The sequence below is a fragment of the Ascaphus truei genome, chromosome 3 (genome assembly GCF_040206685.1).
Source record: "Ascaphus truei isolate aAscTru1 chromosome 3, aAscTru1.hap1, whole genome shotgun sequence".
In the NCBI taxonomy this organism is placed as follows: domain Eukaryota; kingdom Metazoa; phylum Chordata; class Amphibia; order Anura; family Ascaphidae; genus Ascaphus; species Ascaphus truei.
Window position 1 is genome coordinate 362,514,432 of NC_134485.1, and position 21,355 is coordinate 362,535,786.

The window sequence follows — 21,355 nt, forward strand, 5'->3', positions numbered from 1 at the left end:
AAAAGACTGGCGAGTTTTTTTTTATATTAAGGAATTTATCAATTGTAAAACAAATTTGACATTTATCTCATATGTTGCCCTTGTGATAAGGAATATATTGTGAGTATCACTAGGATGTTGCGTACTAGGATTTTTGTACACCTTCGCAACATCACTATAGGGTTAGTGTGTCAGTGTCTCACTTCACTATAAACAAGTACATAACTCGAATCTCACTGGAATTAAATTTATTGCATTAGAACATATTCCGTATAATTGGAGAGGTGGTGATCGAGTTAGAACTCTGTCCCAAAGGAAACCTTTTGGATATTTCCACTTGGAACTCTGCAACCTTTAGGTCTAAAATTGATAGTGATTTAAATTCTCTCATTGTTTAATCTGTAATCTCTCCCCAATCGTCTCTACGCCACTTTGTCATTCCATTTTTTTTTCTTCTCTCAATTTTTGGGGTTTTAGTTGGATTCATATCCACTATGTTTTTGATTACCTGGTTTTATGCTATTGGATTCAGATTTTATAACTACCCTATTTCCTTGATTCTAAGACACACCCTTGATTTAATAAAAAAAAAATTGGGGGGAAAAAAAAACTATATTAAATGTGCAGAATTTTTTTTTTGAGGGGAGAGAGAGGAGGGAGAGGGGAGAGAGAGGAGGGAGAGGGGGGGAGAGGAGGGAAAGGGGGGAGAGAGAGATCGGGAGTGGGAGATGGATAGGGGGGAGAGGGATAGGGGGAGAGGGATAGGCGGGATGGGGGAGAGGGATAGGGGGAAGAGGGATAGGGGGAAGAGGGATAGAGGGGAAGAGGGATAGAGGGGAAGAAGGATAGGGATAGGGGGGAAGAGGGATAGGGGGGGGAAGATGGGGGGGGGGAGAGAGATAGGGGGGGGGGAAAGAGGGATAGGGGGGAAGGGGAGAGGGAGAGAATGGAACGACAGACAGACAGAGACAGACAGAGATTTGCCAGGGGGGAGGAGGCGGGCTGCTGTGAAGACAGAGCCCTGTCCCCGGCATCTCCACTGAACTCTGCACCTCGTGGAGGAGGGGGGGGGGGGTCTGTGTGGTCACAGCTATGCTGTTTGCAGAACACAGAAGACTGGCCGCATCTCCAGCATATCTCTCTGACGAGGGGGGCCTGTGATCGCAGACATTTTTGCTGCACACAGAAAACCGGCAGGCCTCTCCAGCAGCGCCCCATGACTGTTTTTTTCCCCCCAGTACATCGATTGTTAGACGCAGACCTATTTCAGCCACGTGAAAAAGGGAAAAACAATCGAGGAAATACGGTAGTTTGGCTATTATATCATGGTTTAGCCTAGGTCCTTTGTTTACATGTCTCTACATAATTCTCCTCTTTGATTGAATCCTCACGTGTCCATTGTTCATCATCATCTTTGCTGATAAACAGGTGTATGGTGTTCACTGTTCACCTTGCAAAGTTGTGTTTGTCGTCAAGTGTAGTCTAATTCTCCGTCATGACGTCACATTTGAGCGAATCAAATGCTATTTAAAATTTACTTTGACATTGAGCCCCTGAGGAAGCTGGTTGCCTGGTGAAACACGTAGGGCGGTCATTTTGCACTGCGTTGCCTGAAATGATCCTGTCCAGCTTGCATCTATATCCTCTGAGGACTTTGCCAGTGCCTGCCAGTTTGATTCTGTGCTGGAGATTGCTGAATGGGGAGATCATCTGTGCATTTACTGCTGGTGGAGCGTGAGCTCAGAATGTGCTTTTTCAATGTAGTTTGTGACTACATTGATTTTATTCACACTGTCTATATAGTTGTGTTATAGAATTATGCTATGTTGGCATTTTATCTTTTTCATATCTGAAAAATCCTGGAGTTACTCTCTGATTCTTGCCTATATACAGACCATCATCTTGTATTCCATCATTGGTTCCTAATGCTGAAAAGAATTGAGCGTGAGTGCATCTGACGCTGGTTACTTGATCGTTAAATATATTTGTCATACTATGTTGCTTCCTCTTTTCACATCTCACGAGCAGCGCTCCTGTTTTGTTCTATATTCTGTGTTTTTGACCCTGAAAATGATTTTTTGGAGCAGCACCTCACATTTATCAAACGGGTTGCATTTTGTTCATATAAAGAAACAAAGTGCAACCAGTTTGATAAATGCTAGGTGCTGCTACAAAAAAATCATTTGCAGGGTCAAAAACATTATATATACACACACAGTAATATTTCCATTTGCTATATGCTTAACTTTTTTTACCCACCATAACTTACCTAAGGGGGGGGGTGTGTGTGTGTGTGTGTGTGTCATATATATATATATATATATAATCACAAAACAGGCCATTATCACTTGAATACATTTTTGCACTGCAACACTTTCTCACATGTGCATATACTATACTAGCACTCAGGCCTTATGCGGGGGAAAAAAGCCAATAAACGTCATTTACATTCTAACTGTTTCGGTCCAAAAAGGGACCTTTATCAAGGTAATCACTCGGACGTAACCAATCATTGCCACAAGTACACTATAATCAATTATAGGAGGAGCTACTCCTTAAAGAGACCCCCTCCTAACCACTCTGACCACGGTCACGATGTCCAGCACTCACCCGCGTAGGGACCGAGAGGGCCTTTCATGAATAGACAAACGTACAACACAAACACATTTGGAGATGCATATCATTGCTTCTCCCTGTTACCCAGACGTTGCGCCATGCTCCCACGTATGTGAGGAACCGCCAACAAGGTGACAGTGTATGCATTACCCAGCGCCGCCGCCATCCCACCGTACACCTGCAGGGAGACCCTGCACACCTCCGTGTCCATTTCATAAGTGCCCGCTCTACGGGCCAGTGACGCGCCTTCCGAGACGTCACGCGCCGTCAAGTGAGGCTCCCCCAACTGTTTGGCCGGAGGATGAAGCCCCTCCCCCTGTGGTGCGTGAGACGTCACGGCGCGCGCCGTTAGTGCAGCCTCGCGTATAGGTGGATCCCCGTCCGTAACCATGGTAACGAAAGTTAACAGCCAGTCCCAAGGGAGAGGTGACGGATTCCGTGGGAGAGGGGGATGGAGGTGGCAGCCGGAAGGAACGGGGGTCCTGGCAGTCACCGGCCCACGGAGGAGCTGCAGCAGGAGAGGCAGAAGAAGTGAGCCCAGCGTATTAAGTCTTGCTTATTAAACCCCTGTCTCTGTGTTGCTAGAGCATAGGGACATGCATCCCTTTACCATGATTATATATATATTATATATATATATATATATATATTTAAAAAAAAAAAAAAAAACGAAATGCTTTTATTTGTGGGAGGTTTCGAGATACACTGATCTCCTCTTCTTTCCGCGATGGTACATTGAATAAAGCAGCAAGGTTAAACTTAAAAACAGTGCATATACTGTAGGAATGTTATCTGTTACTGAAATCTAACACCCCACCCCTGTGTAGTATACAATTTATCACATAGTATCTATTAGAATATTTATTAACTATATATATATAGATATATCTATATATATATATATATATCACAAACACGTCACAGTTCACTTTTAAGATTTTGTTCTTTAGGATTTGTATTAGGTTTTAACAATATTGGCATATTAAATGTTTTTAATAAATTATTTTTATATGTCAGTGTCCACAGGTTCTTGGTAATATTTTAAATATATGCATTTTGTTTTTTTTAATATATTAATTAAGACTTTTTAAGTTTAAGTATTCAACCTAATCTATAATCAATACTTTATTGGTGTTTTTATTGTATTTAACTGTATATTTTATGTGATGAATTACATTTCTTATGTTATTGTAGTATTATTCCCCCTGTCTCATTCTACTTTTATGTGCCAAGCTGTTTCTTGTTTTGGGTGTATGTAGTCCATTAATCTAAAGCCTATTCATTTATAGTCACTCCCATTCATTAATATGGGTGGAGATAGGATTACTAATTAGTCATTTAACTTGGACTATATAAGTCATTTCCTAACCTCTGATGCAGTCGCCATTACCCTAGCGACGAAACACATAAGGGTTAAAACGCTCTTTTGGCTGAGCCTGGAACCTGCCTCTACCCTCTGCCTGCTACTATGGAAGGGAGCTGCGGAATTGAAAGTAAAGTGCAGATACTGTTGTTCCGGGGGAACGTTGTGTGGACGCACACTATTGAAGCTACCCGGCTGTGTATGCGGAACACCAGTGCGCGCTTCTAACCGCAAGATTTGAGCTCTGTACCGGCAGAAGAATTACAGGATACCAGAGCTTTTGTCCATGGCGCTTATTCTACTGATTTGTTGTGAGTGACCTGATTTTAGCATTGCGTTAATAAACCTTTTACTATTTACACTATGGAGCCTGCGCTGTCCCCTTTTGATATATATATATATATATATATATATATATATATATATATATATATATATATATATATATATATAATGACAGTTGGCACACTGTTAACTAGAAAAAAACTGATGCTTATCCCATATGCACATACAGAACGGATATTTACCAGACGTTGATCCGGGAAACGGAGACAGCACACAGCAAGGTTGGTACAAAAAACTATAGTCACATAAATAGTACAAGGCACTGCATGTGCCTTGCACTATTTATGTGAATATAGTTTTTTGTACCAACCTTGCTGTGTGCTGTCTCTGTTTCCCGGATCAACGTCTGGTAAATATCCGTATATCTTTATCTTTTATACTATATTAGTGAAAGCACTGTATGCCTGTCTGGATGTCCGGTGTCCCTAGGGGAAATCTCATTGGTCCCTTGGGCCACCCGCCCCCGCACACCTCTCATTGGCCTGAGGCGGAGTGACGACACACACACACACACACACACACACACACACACGGTAGGGGGGGTGTTACATACATTAGCTTGGGGGGCGCACGATTATGTAGGGGGGGCGCGAGCAGCTTGCAGGGAAACCTGGGGGCGCTCTGTGCTGCTGCTTCTATGACTGTGTCTTGCAGAGGGGGCGGGGCCAGAAGATCCGTGCTGCTGCTGCTTCTATGTCTGTGTCTTGCAGAGGGGGCGGGGCCAGAAGATCCGTGCTGCTGCTGCTTCTATGTCTGTGTCTTGCAGAGGGGGCGGGGCTTCTCTCTGCACACAGACAAGCCCTCCTTCTCTTCCTGTCTGCTTCCCGTTTTCAGCAGCATGGGGGGTTGGGGGATCGGAGCATGTCGCCCCCCAGGTGAAATTGTGGACTGATTAAGTGTGTGTGTGTGTTGGTGGTGGTGGTGCTGGTGGTGGGGGGATTGAGTGTGTGTGTGGGGGGGGGGATTGAGTGTGTGTGTGGGGGGGGGGGATTGAGTGTGTGTGTGGGAAGTGTGTGTGTGGGAGGGGATTGTGTGTGGGGGGATTGTGTGTGTGGGGGGGGGGATTGAGTGTGGTGATTGTGTGTGTGTGGGGGGGGATTGTGTGTGTGTGGGGGGGAATTGTGTGTGTGTGTGTGTGGGGGGGAATTGTTTGTTTGTGTGTGTGTGGGGGGGAATTGTTTGTTTGTGTGTGTGTGGGGGGGAATTGTGTGTGTGTGGGGGGGGGATTGTGTGTGTGTGGGGGGGATTGAGTCCCCCCCCTCCCTGCCCTTTGCCCCCCCCTCCCTGCCCTTTGCCCTCCCTACCCTTTGCCCTCCCTGCCCTTTGCCCCCCCCTTCCACTCCATGCCCCCTGTCCTTCCACGCCCGGGCAACGCCGGGTATATCAGCTAGTATATATTATATATGAGGAAGGTCCCACTCTGAGGACCAAAACGTTTGCTGCCCTGTGTTGTTAATACACTTTATTTACTTCATTATATTGCGGTGTGCTGTCTCTTTGTTACCTGGATTTCCCTGGTTACCCTATACATGTTTCTATATGGGACGAGCATCTGCCTTTATTTGAGAAACCGTGAGTGCAAACTATTTTTTCATTGAATATATATATATATATATATATATATATATATATATATATATATAATCTCCTTAAAGTAGACTCTAGGAACATAGATTACCATGTGTGGATATCCCTACAGCACGGAACTAGTCAAAATAACTTTGTTGAAAGCTTTGCAGCTGTGGATATCAATAAACAACCCACTTAATATCATAACTGCATCTTCTTCTTTTTTTTAACACTATAAATACTATTATTAATCAACGACATTACCAAGATCTCACATCCTTACAATTCAAATTTGGTGATGTGAAGACCTTGTTGGAAAACAAAATTGCTATTTTTGAACCAAGTAAACTTAAGCATTTGACTATTATTCTATATAATATCAGCTTGAAATCTTTTTACTTCTCAAGCAAGCAGGTTAGTTTTTTTTCCAATTCAAAAACATAAACAGTTGGTATAGATGCAGCGGCCGTTATTCGAACAAATCACGGCGCTGTTTTCGTGTGCGCTGCTGTACTCCACGCGGCATGAACGCGGCCAATCGCCCCAGGCACACATGTTTATCGCGGTTGCTTTGTTTGAATTTTATGGATTGTGTGCAATTAAATGCAATGAAATGAATAAATTGTAATGTGTACAGTACTGGGCTACTGTGTCAATTTCAGGTGTTTAAAAGCCAGAAAACTAAAATTCAATTTCCCGCACTCGCGTCTTAAGGCGGTACGGTTGGAAGAAATCCTGCGCCATGACATTGGTATTCTGAGGTATACACCGTGTGAAGTGTTTCAATAACGGCCGCTGCATCTGTATAGTGGCTTCCGATACTGGTTTACATTTGCTGCAGTAGAATTACATAGTAGATGAGGTTGAAAAAAGACATGTCCATCAAGTTCAACCTATGCTAAATTTAGACGACCTATTATCTTATATTTGTTGTTACAATATTTTGATCCAGAGGAAGGTAAACAAAAAAAAAAAAAAAACACCCAGTGAAACATCATCCAATGCTGTCTATACGGTGGAAAAATAAATTTCTTTCTAACTCCAAATAATGGCAATCCCTGGATCAACATCCTCCCCATGTTTACTTAATAGGTAGATCCCTGTATACCTTTCCTTTCTAAAAAGATGTCCAACTTTTTTTTTTTAGATATCTATTGTATCTTCTAGCACAGTCTCGATGGGTAATGAATTCCACATGTTAACTGACCTTGCTGCAAATAACCTTTTCCTTTGTTGCTGGTGAAATCTCCTCTCCTCCAACCTTAAGGAGATGATGCCGTGTTGTTAGTATTGCCCTCGGGATGAATAGTTCTTTTGAAAGCTCCTTGTATTGTCCCTGATTATATTTGTATATATTTATCATATCCCCTCTTAGACAGACAGCTCCTTTCTAATTTAAACACATCTAATTTAGCTAGCCTCTCTTCATAAATCAGATTATCCATCCCCTTTTATTAATTTAGTGACTCTTCTCTGCACTTTTTCTAGTTCCATAATGTATTTTTTTATGAAGTGGTGCCCAAAACTGTACTTTATTTGGCGTTGCGCTCTTTTAGTACACATATTCAGTTAGCATAGCAGGTTACTTGCTGATCAGTTATAATACTTGCACACTGTAGGGAAAGGGCAGGTGTTCTTTTTGTCAACCACTATGGTCTAAATACTGTGATTTTTCCATGTGAACTTCACAGGGAAATGTTGGAAGTATCAACATTTGAGTTGAAGAACACAGTGGCAGAACTGGAAAGAAGACTCAATGGTGTTGATGATGAAGGTAAGCAAGAAAGACTCCTCCACTACCCCAACATGTGCTTTGGCAATAACTTGGTTTATTTCCATAATATCTATTTACAAAAAGAAAAGTGAGGATCCCAGAGTGAATACTTTAAATACTTCCCCCAAACCCCTACAATTCGCAGGCAAGGCATTAGGGAGAGACCATCCACTAAAAATCATGTGTCGAAAATAAGTAATCTCTTAAAAATATAGCTTCCCTGAATGTAATTAGAAATGTGTTGTTATTATTATAACATTTGTCATTTTCATGGCAACCCCCCTATGTGCATGTCCCTCTCAAATGCAATAAAATAATGTCAACGATCATGTATTCTTTATGGAGAAAGAGGTAACACAAGAGTAGTACCTACTTGACTGATTTTAAGTCTTAATTGCCATGTAGTAGAGGTGAAATAATGAGCAACAATGAAAATGTAATTAAAACCAAGTTGTCGAGAAGAACCCTATATTTCCTGCCTAGTTACTTCCTTCTAGTTAAAATAGAGTGTAATTTACGTTGGTTTCTATCTCATCTGTCCTAGGGTTTCTACACAACATCATTTTAAGTTGAATATGTTTGCATCCTGTGTTTTTATCTCCATTTTCAGAGGGCAGTTTCAGTACCATTGATGTCCCACTGCTCAAAGTGCTCTGTGAGGCTTTTATGATATGTTTAATACTAAACCAAAGGCACTTTTATGATTAACATAAACATATGTTAGTACCAGTAGAGGGGCCTTTCAAGTAATCATACTCAATAAAAGAAAGGGAAAATATACAAAAGCCTTAAGACTTTAAGACTTATGTTCTTATAGTTTTTGGCTTCTGTACTCGGCTAAGGAATAATTTCTGAGTTGTGCTTTAGTATTCAGCTGTAAGAAACAGTATACTTTGTACAGTTTCACAATTGTAAATAATTATTATGCCTAGTGCAAACCATGCACAATTAAGCTATGCTGGGTAAAAAAAAGTGGCAAAACCGTTCCGCTATAATGAATATGGCAACATAAAATACGTAAAAGTGTGCTTGCTTGTTTTCCACAGTTTCCGAGACCTGATTCATTCATCCCATTGTCATACAGTATGACAGTGGTTAAGCTGCAGGTAAGGATTCTGGGTATAGAGACCGAGTAGGCGTTTCTCTTTTAGTTTCCTACCTATTACCATGGATTCCCTAGAGCATGGTTGGCCAACTCCAGTTCTCAAGGACCACCAACAGGTCAGGTTTTAAGGATATCCCTGCATGAGCACAGGTGGCTCAGTCATTTTGTGCTGAAGCAGGGATATCCCTAATACCTGGCCTTTTGGTGGCACTTGAGGACTGGAGTTGGCCACTCCTGCCCTAGAGCTTTTGGCTGCTGCATTAGAGAATCAGTGACCAAGCTCAATCTGATGAGTCCAAAGGATTAAACAGCTGTGGTTGAATTGTTCCTCTGATTCTCTATCTTCCTTGTCCTATTCTTAGCTGCACAAAGTGTGTCATGCACCGGGCACAGGCTGCATTACACTGTATGTGATAATGGGGTGAAAGAAGCAAGTTTGGAAGACATGCAGATACACTCATTGGTATCCTGTCTTTGAGTAGTGCAGTTATTGTTTGTCAGATCAAAGACCTTTTTCACTGACTTGCATGTTTGAAGAAAAAGCTTATATTTGTTTGAAATGTGTTATTTTTATTGTCATTTTATAGTTTATCAAGCAGCCAGATTAATAGGTCTATGAAAAAAAATAATGGGCTATATTTGCTAAGTCCCAGTGCATCTTACTGCCATTCACTTGAGAGTAAATGGGCTGTAATGTGTCTTAGGTCATAGCACTGCTTAGTAGATATGGCGTGTAAGAGACATGTGCAGAGGTACACGCAGGGAGACAATTTGGGGGAAATTAAATCATGGCTTTATTTAGCCTGTCACTTTAAACAATGTACAACATACAAAAATAAACAAATTAACAGCCTATCCCTATGTAAGGGCTAACCCACTTCCCCAGTCCCTATCTGCAAGGCTGGGAGGAAAAGCCCCTTACCAGCCTATCACCCCAAAGTCTCAAGAGTTACCTCAAAGCAGGTGGCCATTCAGGTCAGTCTCTGGGTCTGAATGGGTGTCTGCTTAGGGGCTAGTCTCTGGTAGGATCCTGGGTTTGCTCCACCCTGGAGGTCTGTTTCCTTGGTGTCTTGAAATCAGCACACAGTCATCCTGTGTGCTCAAGAGTCTCCTGGTTCACAGCAGGAGGCTTTTACACTGGTCTGATTAACCAGGTGGAGACTGGTTAAAATTTTTAGCTGCAATTAACCAGCTCCCTGCTGGATTCCTCATACCACTGAGGCTTTATAGTGAAGCCTCATTGAGACACGGTTAATTCCCTGTTACATGGCCCAACATGTCCTACTCCAGATAATGTCAGGTTGCGTACCCATCGACCCATTGAATTGTACTTCTGTCCCATAGAGCATTTCACAATTGATACTGGATATGTACTTATGAGGTTTATACTGTAGACACTTCTCTGTAGTAATCATGAATATGGTGATCAAATGGTTTTTCTTCATGTCCTCATTCACAAATTGAATGTAAATGCTATGTAGCAATGGCAACGAGAGAGAGAGCGAGGGTTTATTATATTAAACTCTTGATGTACAGTATTATTTTCTTGTGTACACTTTTTTAATTTTAGAATATAGGTTTGAGTACTGGAATTTGGGTACGGAACCTTAGGATCTATGTAATACAATTCAAGATTGCAGGGTTCTAAAATATTGTAGTTTATAAGTGAACCAGGGATGATATTTAATGTTCCAAGAGAAAAGAGAAGGGAGCCTAATTTTGAATCTTACAGTTTTTGCAGGAGGAATAAATCTATTTCGGTCTAACTCTGTTGTGGTCAAGACCCCTTCTTTCATCATTTGCCTACCTAGCTCTATCTGCTTCTTTACTAGTAATCACATCAAATCACATAATATCTATACAACATCCTTAGCTTTGATCAATGTTGAGATCAGGGAGCATTTGATATTCCAATATCAGCTCTCAGACATGTTACTTGTTACAGCTTGTAGTTCTTTTGACGTTTCAAGCTCTAAAATGATCAAAAATGAAAATGTCCACACTTGTCCCAAACCAAGGAGATTAATCATTTTATGCACTATAGTTGGGCTGCTTGACTAAAGCTTCTTACTTTTCTAATCTTGCTAATATTAAAGATGTTGGCCTTTGCAAAGGAGCGTTCTCTCTACTGGTGTGTAGAATAGAGTGGAGCAGTAGATTGTAGAATGGTATGGATTGGATGATGTAAATGTATTATCCATCTCAATTCCAGAACAGGATATCCATCCTCAGTTAATAATTTAAGCATGTCAGGCTTTATAGAAAGAATACACAAATTATAACAATAAAGCTTCTCAGCGGAAGGCTGAGCTGGTGGCCATTTTTTTGTTTTTGAAAGGTGGCGATAACAGTAGAAGGTTAAAGTGGTGGTTGACAAAAACAGGCCTTTTTTATGCTATTGATTATATTGAAATTTCTGGTCCCACTCATCAAGCTTTTTATATAGTTTCTTTATGCCATTTAACATTCCTGATACATTTATCCTTGAATAACTAGGACTGCAGGGATGGACAAAAAAATGACTGCAGGAAACCACATACCATAAGTCAAACACAAATAGAAAATATTGATAACTCTGTCATCTTTAAGAACTTAAAAAAAGAAAACCATTGCAGTATTAATTTTGTTTAAAGAACAATTAAAACTGGAGATACATTTCCCCCCTCCCCCCCTAAAATACATAAGATCAAAGGATGAAACTCCAATTTGTTTAGGGAGCACCATAAACACATGATGCACTGTATAGAGATGACAAACATACAGTTTTCATTTTTGTCTGAGCCTGGTGCCTTTTTATGTCTGTCTCTGTCATTTGTTTCCCTTTTTTGGGTAGCAAAAAATGGTCACAGTAATTAGCAGGGAGATCACTGTGAAGCTGGTAATTGCATGTGCATATTGTGCCAGCACCAGACACAATTGCCTCACTATTTTTTGGGATTGGCTTACCCAAGGAAAAGATTAGTGGGAATGTGATATTGTTACAGTATTGCTATTACTATTTTCTGTATACCTTCACTCCAGGTAATGAATGGAAAACAAGGTATGAAACCCAAATTGAACTAAACAAACAATTAGAAAGACAAATTCATCTTCTTCAAGAAAAAGGAGAACATATTCGTGGCAATCCGACAGGTGAGAGAACGTGACATTTTATTGTGTTATTTTGTGACTGCCTTTATTATGGAAAGGAGATCCAACTACACCGAAAACCCTTGCTCAGCTGCGAGTATAGTATTTGATGGGAGGTGCTCAGAAAAGGGGCAGAATGTGGATAAGTAATCCCTAAATTTCGGCACTTAAACTCCCCAGACCGGGTGAGTAGTGAAGGGGTTAATACTTCGCTTTTAATAATACTACCAAGTAAAATGTATTGGAGTAATCTCTGATCGAGGGCTCTATGAGCGTATAACATAGAAAATGCTCAAACTAAAATGGCAAACTGTCAAATGTGATCACTGCATGATGCTTAGATACAGGGAGGCAAAATATAATGCCGTCTGTTGTAGTGCCCTTTAAATATGATATTAAAGGGTATTGTTGCTACTTTATGTAGGCGAAAGTGTATTCAAGATACTCAATGTACAGTATCTCTTTCGGCTCAGAGGATATTAAGTGGCACAGACTAGGTCGTTAGAGAACTGATGTCGGGATAGTGTAATGACATTTTAGTTTTACACTATGGCAACAACGTGTCTGTTTCTCCTGGCTGCAGTTCTCCCTGGTAGGAGGGAGGTAACACACCAGAGCTGGCACATGGTAAAATAGGACTGCCGGTTGATTTCAGTGTGGGTTTACTGCAGGCTAATAGTGCTTCTTAGCCATTCGCAAGTAGTGTGGTGCATTCGTAAGTAGTGTCCGCGTTTGCTTTAGTCACGTATGGGTAAGCTTGTGCAATTGAGCAAATATGCAAATATCACTGCCATAGACTTTGTCCCTAATGCCACCATAACGCCTTCCTGTGGGAGGGATACGAAGTAGGTCAGTAATCACTATTTACTGTAAAGTTTAAAAGATAAGGTAGATTAATGCCATGATAGTATACATGGCTTGTGAGTTAGTGCGAGGTGTATTCAAACAGCATACCTATTCGCGCTCTCACATCTGACATCATCAATCGCCGACGTATGTTTTGCTTAGGTTTTACGCTTTATCAAGGCTATTGGTTGCCTCCCCTGGTGGAGGAGTCCTATATAGGGTGTCGGGTAATTCAGATTTGGATTATTATCCCTTTGCGCCCCTGAATGAAACATTCAGTTTGAAGCGTTCAATTTAGGCAGGATTGTATGCTGTTAGGTTCAGATTCTTAGGCTATGCTTATAGTGCCGGCGACGTTGATGTCAGGCTGCGGTCACTGGAAAAATCAAATTGAGGTGACTTCCAGTGATCGCGACCAAGCCGGCACTCCGTCGTGTCTCACTTAATATAAGCGCATGTGACGGCGGCAATGCATTTGTTTTGACGCAACGTCGCCATCACCAGAACTATAAGTGCAGCCTTAGGCCGTGCTTATAGTGTCGGCGACGCGACGTTGCCCAAAAACAAAAGCATAGTGCACGCGGCGGCGTCAATAAGCGAAAACTTGACGCCGGTAGAATTTGATTTTTCAAGGGCCGTCACGTCACGTGACGGCCCTTTAACAAATCAAATTGCGGGAATCCCACGATGCCGCCGACCGGCGAAACATAACTTTTCACCGGTGGCGACGGGTGACGTCACCCATCTTGTCGCCGTCGGCAGCACTATAGGCAAAGCCTTAATTGTCAGCAATCTTCCACTGTAGTTTTATAACTTAACCAAGGTAAGGGAACTTATGTTTTTCAGGGAATAGAAGAAAATCCTAGAGACAAAGGGTAAGGTGTAAAGGGAACCGTATGTCGGACAAACTAAAAGTATAAAACTAAAATATCGTTACACTATCTACTGATATCACTTCTGTAACGACCTGGACGACCTAGTCTGTGCCACTTAATATCATCTGAGCCGAAAGAGATACATTGAGTATCGAATACACTTTCGCCTACATAGCAACAATATCATATCATATTTAAAGGGCACTACAACAGACGGCATTATATTTTGCCTCCCTGTATCTAAGTATCATGCAGTGATCACATTTGACAGTTTGCCATTTTAGTTTGAGCATTTTCTATGTTATACTCTCAAAGAGCACTCGATCAGATATTACTCCAATACATTTTACTTGGTACTGTATTATTATTAAAAGCTAAGTATTAACCCCTTCACTACTCACCCGGTCTGAGGAGTTAAAGGGTTGAAATGTAGGGATTACTTATCCTTTCTTGTTTATGGAAAGGAGGTACAGTAAGAAGCAGAATGCAGGGCAGGAAAGGTTAATATACTGAAAAAGTATTGAGCTTCCATCGACAACGGCATAGTCTTTGCGAATGGGATGATTGATGGTCACGTATACAATATCATTACCTATGTGCACTTGGCTGTGTATGTGATAGCGGTTAAAAACATCCAGCTGACTCAACTCCCCTACAGGGCACTAAAAATTTAGCAATTTCTCCTCAAAACCCATCATGTCATGTAAGGTCTTACCCTTCGGAGTTCATCGTCCCTCTGATATTAGAGAAATATGTAATTAACACAAAAACCCGAAGTAGTAAAATGTCTCAGAAAATGTAGTTAATCTATTCCAAAGTAGTAGGTTTAATTAGAGCCCAAAGCCGCCCTCTGCTCCACTGTTCTACTCGACCTGGCACAGTTCCATGGAAAAAAAAAACTGGGGTTGTTGGAGAGCAAGAATTAAGAAACATATATAATATATTCCAATCGTGAATAATAGTGATGTTGGGACACTCATGAAGAAACAATGTCTCATTCCATGCACTCACGTAGGAATTAAAATGTTAAGTGTTTCTGTCAGGTAACTTTCTTTCCTTCCCTGGGTCCTCACTGATATGGGGTCCCACTGCTCACTCAGAAAGAAACACCAGACATGATGCAGATCATACAAAAATATGTACATATTAAAAGCAAGAATCTCTTGGCAATCCCACTCACATTTGCTCAGAGTGAGTGGGATTGCCCTGAGATTCTTGCTTGTAATATATATATATATTTTTGTATGATCTGTACCATGTCTGGTGTTTCAATATCATTATTATTCACGATTGGATTATATTATATGTTATATTTTTTCTTAATTCTTGCGCTCAAACAACCCCATTTTTTTCCCTCTAACAATTAGAAGACTGAAACACACAGTCTGTATAGCGGTTGGAACTGCAATTTTCACTATTAAGTCACTCATTTTTATGTTTACTGTATATACTATAAAAGTTTGTTTAAATCACAAACACATAACTAAGACCAATAACTTTATCACGGGGAGTGCTTCCTTTCCTGTCTTTTCATCCTGGCACAATGGAGTATTCTGCATTGTATCATTCTCCAGCAAGGCTTGAAACAGCTCCCCCTTTAGTTTTCCCCAGTGTAGAGATATGCCTCTCCTCACACTGAGACATCAGGGCTTCTTTTGTCTGGTATTTGTATACAGCAGCCATGTTCACTCAACTTGCGCCAAATAGGATGGAGAAAGAAGAAAAAACAAGAGGGAAGGGAAAAAACAGTCTAATGTAGGTATATAAACATTTGGATTTAAAATACGGGTACTGTATACAGGAATAATAGCCCATAACTCACTCTCTCTCTCTTTCTCTCTCTTTCTCTCTCTCTCTCTCTGATTATTTTTATGCATGCTTTAACACAGCAGTGCGCAAAGTGGGGGGCGCTTGCCGAGGCCACGCGCTCTTCCCCGAGGCATTTAAATTAAATGCTGGGGGATCGCGTGAGGCCTCTGTAACAATAAAACTTACTTTGATTCAGACGCTGTGAAGTCAAATGTTGCTGCGGTGTCAGGCGGCCTTCTCCATTGAAACGGGGTCACGTCATGTGACCTCGCGGCGTCATTTGACGCCGCAAACAATGTAAGGGGGAGCAGGCAAGGGGGCGCAGCTCCAAAAGTTTGCGCTCCCCTGCCTTAACATATTTTAACAATGCAACTTCTAAATTTGAGAGGGAAACAGCTCTGACATTTGTAATGCAGGTGCATATTTACTATCATTACAACCATTTATTTCTGCACGTCAAAAATCAATGTCTTATATTATTGTGGTTTGTGCCAGATATGACTTATCCTACAGTACAGGTGTCCTTTCTGTCACCTATGACTGCTGGCCAGAGAGGGTCCTAGGAATTTACGATGTCCCTTTGAAACCCGCACTGGCAGATCTATGGTAGATCTATAGACTGCCACAAGTCCGCTCAATGTTAACATGGTTCTCCTTTTTATTGTTTTAGTGGCCCATAAAGACCGACACCATGCAGATCCAGATTAGCCTCTCAGGAGACGGGGAAATTGTTCTTTTTAAATGAAAGTTAACCTCTTGGTTGCTATATTGTTCACACAACTAAACTTGGTCATGGCTCTATTGTGACATTGATCTTTAGAGATCTTCTTTAAAAAAAAAATCATGTTTTATTCAATTAGACCAGTAAGGGAATGTTTTTTATTAATACATGTTTTTCTTTCTTAAAATCTAGCGGTACTCAGTATTTCTTACTACAATCATAGTTTGGCTGCTGCAAGGATTTCAAGCTTGGAAATTCTGCTAGACAAATGCACAATGAGCAAACGCCTATAGCTCCCACCTACGAGGAGTATGCATGCTATTCTGTACCTGCTATGATAACACAGGTGTATCTGACTTATAAGGTTGTGAATCACACTTAATGACATGAATTTGGGACACTTTTGAAAAGAACAAAGCTGTAGAGGACACAAATATGGTATCAAAGAAAATAGAGTGAATGCAAAACCAAGCATCACAAATACACAAGTTATTCAAACAAAACACTAGAAGCCAGGTTTCATTTGAATGTCTGTTTGTTGTAACAATTTTTTTTGTTTGGTCCACTAAATAAACCATAATCCGCTTCCACGTTTGTTTTACTTTAGATCGACTGTCCTCAATTCGCTCATATGATCAGATGCCTATGGTGAGTACTTTTTTTCTGTAAACCATCAAATTATTAGTGCTCTATTATATATGGTAAAACAACAAAATAGACAGATGTCTTAACCCTCTGGGTGCCCAAGGACGTAGCTACTACCTCTTTGGGTCTGGCTCTCCAGGGCCACTGTAAATTAGTAGCTAGCTCATTATCCAATTGCTCATTTTGTAGGGGAAATCACATTCTGCCCTCCATCCTAGAACAAGAGGAATTGAAGAGCAGAACTGCTCCTCTTCACTTCCATCATCAGTGGCGGATCGATCATGTGATCTTGAGTCCTGGAGGGGCCCCAGCCCACAGAGGGTTAATGTAGACAAAAATTACAGGTTACTCACTTATTTTGTCACTCTGAACTCTTTGTATAAATGTCCTCTGTGGGAACTATATTTTGGTAGGAACTTTTCTATACTGTACAACCCGCGATAATGTAATTTTACGGTTCAGATGTGTTGCTTTAGTGGAAATAGCCTCCGTATTTCCACTATGATGTATCCTTATTCTGGTGCTGTGAGGTTTTTAGCCAAGGCGTCCTCTAACTATCAGTCAGATTTATTTAGGGGAATTCTCTCCATGACCCTCTAGTAATACAGCGTTTATGTCCCGTTCCTTCAGTGGAAGCAAATTCTGCATTCTCCTGGAGGTACTGTACTGTACGACTCACGCAAAAAATGGATATACGAACAAGAGAGAGAGCTCAACAGACTGTGGTACTAAAATATATACATAGTTACATTGTAGATCAGGTTGAAAAAAGACATATGTCCATCGAGTTCAACCTATGTTAAATTTAAACAAGGGACATACTTATCCTATATTTGTATTTGCAGTTGATTGATCCATAAGACAGAGTTCCCGCTGGCGCTGAGCACGTTCATGTTTTGAGAGTGCTCCAAGCGTGAGCGCCGGGTGTCCTTGCATTTGCACGCGTGGGGGGGCATTGCTGGTAGTTGAGCACGCTACAAAGTAAGATTTTTTTGTTTATCTAAGTGCCGATCGTGTGTGTGCACGAGCGCGCGCACCGCGTGAGCAGGGACTTACATATATCTATATATGTAAGTAACCGCGGAAAACGCTGCGCGCTCAACGCGAGCGGGGCCACAGCCTTAGAAGGCAAATAAAAAAAAACATCCAATGATGGGGCCTATTCGCTAAACTTTGATAAATTGATTGCATTACCGATCGTGTTAGCATGTTCCTACTGAACCCTATGAAATTTGTGTAAAAACGGTATTTACTAAGAAAAATTGCACTAATTTGTATTTGTTTAATGAGCAAAATGAACTTAACAATCCATTTTGCTCCGGCAGTCTGTAAGCGCTGCACAGAGAGAGAGATGCATCTCCCTGCACAGCTCTTACAGGCAATTGCGCAGTTTTAATTTTGATAACATAGTATTGAAGCAAGGGTCTCCGGAGCTGAAATGAATGCGGGTCAGCTCAGGAGACTCCCGGATTCAATCCTATTCAGTAAATGAAAATAAACTATCAGCTGCAAATCGCGATTTCAATCTCGCCATCCTTTAGGTAGTGAGAAAAAAAAAACGAGTATTTAACCTGCGATTTGCATGTCTCAGCTTTGTGAATAGCAGTTACTGGCAAAAAAAATGCACGTTTGGGCATTTTTTCAGCCACCGCACGGCTTGTTATAGCAAAAGTGATAACGCTTGTTAAAAAGCCGTTTTCAAGCGATTTTACAATGTTATCGAAGCTTTGGCAATAGCTACAATATGCAAATTGCTTGAAAAGTGCACTTAACCTGCGTTTAGTGAATTGTCCCTATGTGTCATAAGGGAAAAAAAGAATTACCTTCCTGACTTCAGTAATAACAATCAGATTTTTCCTTCCTATGGTTACTTTTTTGGTCCTACATATCCCTGTATACTTTTCCTTTCTAAAAAGATGTCCAGCCTTTTTTTTGAAGATATTTTGTGTATCTGTCATCACAGTCTGCATGGGTAATGTATTCCACATTTTAACTGCATTTACTGTAACAAACCCTTTCCTTTATTGCTTGTGAAATCCTCTTTCCTCCAGTCTCATTGGATCACACCTCTGTTTGTACTGCTCTTGGGAAGAAAATAAAAATACTTTATTGTAAAAACATATTTTAAGTGTAGCGTACTTTCCCTCACCCCCTGGGAGATAGGGTGGCTATGGTGTGTGTTGTGCATTACCTGTAGCTCACAGGAGGCCTGAACCTCTGCCGCTAGGAGCCTGGGGTGTACCTGATTCGATGGGTGACAGCGCCTCCACCTGCGCGGGATCCTAATTATGTGGGATAGCCCCGTGCAGGACCATATATGAGCAATACACACGGATGTAGTAAAACAACAGAAATTTACTGTATGCATAGAACAGCCATAAACAATAACCCCACTACAACAACTCTAGGCCTCACAGGGCCGCAACCCCTCACCGTGCATTCCCAACACCATGTCCACACCCCTGCGGGATTTACCCCAATGTACTGAGGTGCTCCGGGCACCGTACCGTCCCAATGTCCACAGAACCAACCACACACCCAAGGGTGTGAGACAGTGCTGCCCCACTAACCCATGTATAGTTGGTGCACTTGGTGAGATGAGGGACCTGACAGGTGTTTCCATACCCGGGTGCGCAGATGATGCAGAATGGGATCCACGGATCCCATGATGAACCGCGGCGCTTTTGCCTCTACGGTGGGTGGGTCCCTCCTCGATGGTACCACCTTGGTGGTCTCTGTAGCACAAGTGGATGATCTGTTCCCAAATCACCCTGACCCAGGATGCCGCCAAATCCTGGCTTTGTCCCTATGCTCTGGTTCTACAGGGGCAGTGTCCCTATCAATGGGCCTGTCCCTGCAGCAACCACAAGCTACACAGGGGAGTCGGGGCCTAGCTGGGGCCTCGGGGGTCTCTGGCCTAGTGCAGGTGCCACAGACACCTGCACATACATAACCTACCCTATCTGCATCCCAGCTCCGACTGACTCGCGGTCCAGCACGCGAAATGTATCAATGTTGTGCAGGAGAAATGCTGAAACCCTATTGGCTGATCGGCGTCAGGTGGTGCCTTGCCCCATAGCCTTCTGGGGGCTTTAGTTCCCCATGCAGAGCTTCCTTCTATGGTCTGCAGCTAGAGCCTCCCTCTATATGGACGCCGTTCGCGTGCCTCATGCACGCACACATCCATCATGGCCGCCAGAGCCTCCGGCGAGCCCGTCGCCACCAGCTGACGCCATGCTACCGCCGCCGCACGCCACCCGCAAAACACTCCCGGCACCCGCTTCCAGGAAATATTTGTGTCAGCCTTAGGCCTTGGGCATGGTCAGTGCTTATGCACTGACCCGTGCTGAGGCGCGCTGCTGCTCGGCACTGAGCCCCTGCAGCCGCAATGAGAGCGGCTTTAGCAGGGGCTCGCGCACGCGTCCACACGCTTGGGAAAGCGTGTGTCTCACGGAGGTTTCAAATTTGGCGTTCGCCGGAGCGCAGGGCCGGTCACGTGAGCAGTTCGCCCAATGAGGACGAACCAGCTCCGTGACGTCACTTGCCCGCCCCGACACGCCCATGGACGGCGCGCTGTGTAAGGCCAGGTAAAGCACCGCTTTCCCTGAGCCTCAGCGAGCCTCCGCACTAGGCAAACCACTATGTCCCAGGCCTTATACAGCGAATCAGTTAATACAAACTTAATTGTTACAATTAAAAAGACGCATTTATCTATCATGCACAATTAAAGCATTACAGCGTTGGAGAAAAACACTATTTGCATTCTGTATTTTTACAGTGTTTACATAATGTATCTAATTCTTGAATTCAGTATATTCCCTGACTCTTTTTTTTTTTTTCATGTGGTCACCACCTCATTCTTTTTCACTTTTTCTATTTCCGTAAATATCGGTTGTCCAGAATCTTTCAAATGTAGAGCCAGAGGGGCTTATGCAGAGAGGATAGAGAAGGGAAATAGCGCCATCTTTTGGCGAAAATACGCACCAGAGAAGCTTGTTCTGCAGAGAACATGGAGAGATTCATAAAATTCGCCACAGCAGGTTTCTTTACTTTAAAAATTGCCAAACACGTGTCGAGATTAGTAAATTCGCCATGTTAAAATAGGGTGGTATGCAGGTAGCATAGATGCACTGCAACTCGCCATTCTGCCCTATATTATAGCGAGTTCAATGTAGCCAGAAAAACTTGCCAATTTTGAATCTCATCAGAAAAAAGAGGTAACGCAGCTTTCAGCATACGCCCATAACTTACTCCAATTCTGTGGCTATTTTCCTGCCGTTTTCACATTAAATAACGTTCTTCTCTGCATAAGCCCCATAGTGTTTTTATGCTATTTTTTTCTTTGCCCTTTTTTGATCAATGTCTCTATATTTTTAATATTGGATTTATGTTTCCAAATCTCACCTCAGAGAAGTCATGAAATGCAAGCAATATAAAACTTAGAACAGGGACATTTTTAAAATATACATAACATACTGTAAAAGTTAGAATAATTAAAAAAAAGCTTGGGTGGAGAACTATCTTTTGGGTGAATTCCATTTTGTGTTGTCCACAGTGAAAATTCCCTTTAGATCGGGTA

General features: G+C 41.9%; 1 protein-coding gene across 6 annotated transcripts in view; it reads left to right on the plus strand.

Moving 5' to 3' along the window:
* The first annotated feature begins 2,959 nt into the window (after window positions 1-2,959).
* CCDC169 (coiled-coil domain containing 169) overlaps window positions 2,960-21,355 on the plus strand; it is a 57,762-nt gene continuing 39,366 nt past the window's right edge. For 2 of the 6 annotated variants that reach the window (XM_075592102.1, XM_075592101.1), the window contains exons 1-4: window positions 2,960-3,126; window positions 7,564-7,646; window positions 11,773-11,883; window positions 16,739-16,779. In XM_075592102.1, coding sequence (XP_075448217.1) covers window positions 3,047-3,126; window positions 7,564-7,646; window positions 11,773-11,883; window positions 16,739-16,779 — 315 coding nt within the window. In that variant the 5' untranslated portion in view covers window positions 2,960-3,046. Of the gene's footprint in view, window positions 3,127-3,975; window positions 4,270-7,563; window positions 7,647-11,772; window positions 11,884-16,738; window positions 16,780-21,355 lie in introns of all 6 variants that reach the window. The other 4 variants (XM_075592099.1, XM_075592097.1, XM_075592100.1 and 1 more) reach the window with 4 other exon arrangements.